Raw genomic sequence first — 5,932 nt, 5'->3', positions numbered from 1 at the left:
ATGCTCCAGATCCACCCCAGTCGTCGTCGAAGTCTATGTCATCTACAGGCCTTCCATCTCCTTCTTGCACTGAGGCCACAGGAAGAGTTGCTGCTACTGCCGCTGGCGGTGTGGCTGCTGCACGTTGGGAGGCTGCAGATTGCACTAGTGCAGGTGTTGCTGCAGCACCTGCAACTGAGACTGCACCTGATGCTGCAGTTCCACCCCAGTCGTCGTCGAAGTCTATGTCATCTAGAGCAATGCCTGTAACTGCTGCTGGTTGTCTTTCTGCAGGTGGTGATGCCGCCTGCGGACGGAGTTCACGTGTTGAAGGATTCGCTTCACTGGGCGCTGCTCGGTCACGTTCGAGGCGCAGATCCTCGTCCTGCTCATTCCCAGCAGCAGCAGCAAGTAACACAAGAAATGTTCGTCCTGCCACTACAGTGGCAGCCTCTGGCGAGAGCAATTGTGGCAGTGTGGCTTTGAAGGCGTTGGAGGAAGGAGGTGTCAACAGTTCCTTAGCAACCCCCCACCCTCCCCTCTCGAGTGCATGTAACGCTGATGCGTCTTCTCCTGCACTTACCAAGCGTGCTTCTGCGGGCATTGATACAGCTCCGGCAGATGCATGAACGCCTTTTCTCGAGTGCTCGACTGAAAAATCAACATCCCAAGAATCTCCGCCACTCCAGGCAGTGGAAGAAGCATCGTTTTCGGCCTCGTAAGGACGTCCCCCTGCCTGATTTTGCCGATTTTGCTGCTCTTCCGGCTGCATTCTCTGCCGCTGCTGCCGTCCCTGGTCTCGCTTCTTGCAGGGTTCCTGCTGCAGGGGCAGCTGCTGAGGCATGACACGATCGTCCCCAGGAGTGTGCATCTGCTCGACTGCCACCTGCTGCTGCTGATGCTGCTGCTGCTGCCGCTCCTCGTCAATCGAATTTCTGATTCCCCAGAGAGACGTCGAATCCCGCATACCCGAGACCAACACGGAAGAAGCAAGTTGCGCAGAGCACAGCTGCTTCTGATCCTCAGCAAACAAAATGCCTCTTGCCCCGTCTTCGCGTAAACTGCGAATACTGGAGGCGGGCTGTGACGTGCGGAGATGCTGCACTGAGGCCAACCCCTGCTGCTTCGGCGGTTCAGACGGTGGCGGGAGACACTGCCCCTGCTGTTGCTGCTGACGCTGCTGCTGCTGCTGCTGTGTCTCCCCTGCCTCCTCCTCCTCTTTCAACAGATCGACTGCCGATTCGCCGTCAACAACTGCCCATCCCTCTGCCGGTGTAGGAAGGTGCTTCATGGGCTGCTGCTCCTGTCCTGCCCCGAGTGCTTCACCCATCCACTCACTGGCATCTCGCCATCCTTCTGATGCCCTTTGCTCTCGCTCTTGCTTCATTGGCTGCTGCTGCTGCTGCTTTTGTCGTCCTTTCTCTTCTTCTGAGTCGCTTGACGACGCGTTCTCATCTCCCCAATGCCCCTGAACAGCACCAGCCAGCTGCTGCTGTAGCTGCATTCGCTGCTGCTGCTGCAAAGGGCTGGCCGTATCCTTGCTGTTTTGGAAGCACAAAGAAGACTGCTGCAGCTGCTGCTGCCTCTCGGAATGCTTCCCTGGTGAACGCTCCGGATTCAGACGTTCAACGCTCTGGGAGAACGCCACTGTGCTGCCCTCAGCAGACGCAAGGGCTTTCGCTGCATTCGCTGCTGCGCTGCCTGCGGCTGCCATCGCTACAGCAGCAGCATCAAGACGCTGCTTCACCTCCTTCACTGCAGCAGCTAGAACAGACGTCTTCTTCTGCTGGGCAACAGCCGCTGCAGCGGTTGCTGCTGAGGCAGCAGCAACCGTTGCCGCCTTTGCCGTGGCTGCTGCATGTGCGACTGTTGCTGCTTCCCGCACTTCAAGGTGCTGTACCGACTGTTTCAGTAAACTGAAACACACAAGAGAGAGAGGGTGATGACACCGCTTTAGCACAGACTCGAGGGTTTATTATCTTTATACGATTGCTCGAGTGGCCGCTGGTGCTGCTATTTTGGAAAAAAGTGTGTCAAACGTGCTTCTCTTGCTAAGGCAGATACGGCTGCTGTTGCTGCTACTGCTGCTGCTCACTCTTCAAGCCTGTGGTTCGCTTCAATAAGCTCCTGCTTCTGCTGCTGCAGCTCTTGCAGAGATTGTGAGGACGAGGCCTGTAGGCAGCAGCGACAGCAGCACCGCAACATTGGGGGCAGCAGCCAAACCACCAGCACAGCTCGGCAGGGGGAGAAGAGCAGTGGTCATGACGCAGCTGCATAAAAAGTGCGACTGCAACCGTGTAGTATCAGCAGCAGCTAGCCAACGCACAGCTGTCTCTTGGATCCGCTGGTTAAGCTCATCCAGCAGCGCCTTGAATTCTTCCATCGTTGCCTTTGCTGCGCCTCTGAAGACATTCCACGGAGCGGCAGCACCAACCGAGATAGCTTCCAAAATAGCCAGAGCAGCACAACAAGGGAGGCAGCACAGTCGACAGGCAAAGGCCCTCTCACTCGTCTACCCGCAAAAGCAACAACCCCTCATTACCTGAGGCAAATATCATTTATTAAGCAATACGAGTCCTGCCTTTTTCGAGGCTGGTTCGCTTTCTGCAGCTGCTGCTGCTGCTGCTGCTCGTCCGCCTCTTCCTCCCCTGCATGTCCAGCAGTTAGCAACTTGAGCTGCATTGCCAAAACAGCGCGCTCTCTCGAAGCCAACAACGCGACGCCTGCAAAAACCAGGCAAAAAGAAACAAGAGTGGCTGCTGGCGTAAGTGCGCTCAATCCTGCAAGGCCAGCAGAAGACGGCAGCCGACGGACACGGGAGGAAGAGGAGGACAAGCAGCAGCAGGAGCTGCAGCTTCAGCAGAACGCGATCCAGCCTCAAAAAAGCTAGGTCTTTGGTTCGCTTGATGGTGGATGAGATTTGCCTTGGGTAAGGAGTGTGTATTGCACAAGTGCAAGAAAATCCACACAGCAGCAGCAGCTGCTGTTGTATAGGCAACAGAAAGATCGGACCAACCTCTCATTTGCTGCAGTCGACCAAGCAACTCGTGCTCACGATGAGCCGCGCTAGACTCGAGCTCATGCCTCTGCTGCAGCAGCAGTTCAGCTTGCTGCCGCTGCTGCTGCAGCTGGTGTTGCAGCAGCCGCTTCTCCTTGTCATGCACAGCTGTCACTGCAGCGGCACGGAAAAGGCACACATGCGCACAGCTGCTAAGAACGGGAGGCTGCCCGAGGCGCACCAACAGCATGTCCTGGAAGCGGACTGCAGCAAGTAGTAGATGCTGCATCAATAGGTTTGACACAGGTAAATAGCAGAGCGACACATGCAGACGCTTACAGGAGGCAACACTTGCAACATCCACTTCTGGAGGCCCCTCTTCAACCCGCTGCTGGCTTTTCTGAAGATCAGATACTTGCTCAGTTATCGCCTGCAAGAGTTTCAGTGCTGCAGTGTTTTCGGCAGCAGCTGCTGAAGCAGCGACGGCTGCAGCGTCTACGTGAGGTACAACAGTAGCGGCAGCGGCCGCTGCCATTGCATCTGCTCTCCTTTGCGCGGCAATGCGCTCCTCGTTCAGCCTTGCAATCCTCTCTTGCATCCGCAATTGCATTTGCTGGATGGCCAGCTCCTGTTGCTGCTTTCGCTGCTGTAGCTGCTGCCGGTGCTCGGACTGCAAGCGCCGCAACTCTACTGCCGTGGCACGCATCTGCTCAGCGTGCTGTTGTTGTAACTGCTGGAGCTGCTGCTCCTTTTGCAGCAACAGCTGTTGATGCTGCTCACGCTGCTGCTCAAGGTCTTTAAAGGCTTCCTTAAGATGGCAGTAAGCTTGCTGCTGCTGGTCCTGCTGCTGTTGCTGCTGCTGCTGCTGCCAAAGGCGATCCTCTGCCACGCGCAGCCCTTCCAACGTATGCCGCTGCTCCTCCTTCAGCTGCTGGAGCTGCTCTTCCTTTTCCTTGATAGTCTGCTGCAGGTTGAGTATTTCTTGCTGCTTCTGCTGCAGCGTCTCCTCTTGCCACTGCTGCTGCCGAAGCGCCTCCTGCTGCTGCTGCTCGTGAGACTGCTGCTCTGCCCTAATCTGTTCCACTTCAGCCGTGAGCTGCCTAACTTGCTGCAGCAGCAGCTCTTGGTGCTGCAGCTGATGCTGCTCACTTTGCTTGTTGACTTGTCCTGCTGAGTGCTCCAAGACTCCCTTTAACTGCCGCTGCTCTAGCGGCACTTCTTCAGCTTCGACGGTTCGACGCTGTCCAGCAGAGAGCTGAGGCAGCACCTTGTCCTCACAAAGAAGGCCGTTCGCTTGCCGCTGCTGCTGCATCACTAGTAACAATTGCTCTTGTTCTTGCAACTGCTCGCACTGCTGTTGTAGCTGCTGCTGCTGGGCTTCGCACAGTTCAGAAAGGCGCTGTAGCCGATCCTTCAACTGTCGATTCACAGCCTTTGCTAAGTCCTGAGCCGTAGCGGCTGCTGCTGCTGCATCCGCTTCAGTCGTGGCTGCAGCCAACCGCTCCTGCCCTTGTTGTTGCTGCTGATGCTCAAGCTGCAATGTTGTTTGCCGCTGCAGTTCACTAATCTCATCGTCGCGATCTTCCAACAGTTCCTCCATCAGGTGTAACTGCTGCTTCTGCTGCTGTAGCAGCAGTTCCTGTTGCTGCAGCCGCTGCTGCTGCCGCTGCTGCCGCTGCCGCAACTCAGCAGCCTCCCGCACTCCTTCACTAACCACCTGCTGCTGTTGTTGCTGCGCGTCTCGCTCCTTTTGCAGCTCTTGTTGCAGCCGTTCAACAGCCTCCCTATGCTGCTGCAGCTCACTCTGGAATTCTTGCTGCTGTCGCTGCAACTCAACTGCGTGCCGCTCCTCTGCTTGCCAACGACGCTGCTGCAATTCTACATTCTCAGCATCAATAGAGCTGCGCTGCTGTAGCACTAACTGAAGCTGTTGCTGCAAGGACTGCTCCTGCAGTTGCTCCTCGAGACTTTCCTCCCGTTGCTGCTGCATTTCAGCAGCAAAGTCCTGCAGCAGCCCCTGCAAGGCGGCGCGCTCATTAAGCAGCAGCATCAGTTCATCGCGAAGCTGCTGCTGCTGGTCTTGCTGCGCAGCTTCCTGCTGCTCGTGGCGTTGCAAAGTCTCTAGACGTGTCTTCTGCTCCTCGTGAAGCAGCAGCAGCTGCTGCTCTAGAGAGCGTACTTGCCCCTCAGCCTTTTGCAGCAATTGTTGCAACTCCTCTATCTTTTGGGCATCCTGCTGCTGCCGCTGCTGCTGCTGTACGTCTAAACGCTTTTGAAGAGTTTCCCACTCCTCCTGTTGCTGCAGCATCAGCTCCTGCTGCTGCTGATGGTCATCCTGAAGTCTTTTCAATACCACCTGCAACTGCTCTTTCTCCTGCTCCAGCACCGCCTGTTGAAGCTCGAGATGTCGTAGCCTACCCAACTCTTCCTCCCTTTGCTGCTGCTGTTGTTGCAACAGGCCCTCATAGTGTTGCTGCTGCTGTTGTAGCAGTAGGTGTTCTTCCTGCTGCTGCTGCTGCTGACTTTCCTGCTCTTGCACGCACTCTCGCTGCTTCTGCTGCTGCAGCTCCTCAAGCGCTTGCTGCAAAGCCGCCTTCTCAGCTATGTGCTTTTCTAGCAGCACACCACACTCGTTCTGTTGCTGCTTCTGCTGCTGCAGCTCCTCAAGCGCTTGCTGCAAAGCTGCCTTCTCAGCTATGTGCTTTTCCAGCAGCACATCACGGTCGTTCTGTTGCTGCAACAACAAATCCGTCTCTCGCTGCTTCTGCTGCTGCAGCTCCTCAAGCGCTTGCTGCAAAGCCGCCTTCTCAGCTATGTGCTTTTCCAGCAGCACATCACACTCGTTCTGTTGCTGCAACAACAAATCCGTCTCTCGCTGCTTCTGCTGCTGCAGCTCCTCAAGCGCTTGCTGCAAAGCCGCCTTCTCAGCTATGTGCTTTTCCAGCAGCACATCAC

General features: G+C 56.2%; 2 protein-coding genes across 2 annotated transcripts; one reads left to right on the top strand and one right to left on the bottom strand.

Annotated features, from left to right (window-relative positions):
* The first annotated feature begins 1,013 nt into the window (after nt 1-1,013).
* On the top strand, nt 1,014-3,193 carry LOC113146622. Its single transcript, XM_026334558.1, has 3 exons — nt 1,014-1,035; nt 1,543-1,685; nt 3,050-3,193. The coding sequence occupies exons 1-3, from the start codon at nt 1,014-1,016 to the stop codon at nt 3,191-3,193; spliced, it is 309 nt and encodes a 102-aa protein (XP_026190343.1).
* A 164-nt stretch (nt 3,194-3,357) lies between these two features.
* Nucleotides 3,358-5,366, bottom strand: LOC34624463 (zinc finger protein 853; the record flags this gene model as incomplete). The annotated part of the gene is made up of 4 exons (XM_026334559.1): nt 3,358-3,372; nt 3,477-3,542; nt 4,455-4,544; nt 5,157-5,366. Coding segments are annotated over 4 exons (381 nt in total), but the record flags the coding sequence as incomplete, so codon positions are not given.
* Between the last annotated feature and the right edge of the window lie 566 nt (nt 5,367-5,932).

The sequence above is a fragment of the Cyclospora cayetanensis genome, unplaced genomic scaffold, assembly GCF_002999335.1.
Source record: "Cyclospora cayetanensis isolate NF1_C8 unplaced genomic scaffold, CcayRef3 CcayRef3_contig_445, whole genome shotgun sequence".
In the NCBI taxonomy this organism is placed as follows: domain Eukaryota; phylum Apicomplexa; class Conoidasida; order Eucoccidiorida; family Eimeriidae; genus Cyclospora; species Cyclospora cayetanensis.
This window is presented reverse-complemented; position numbering and strand designations above follow the sequence as displayed.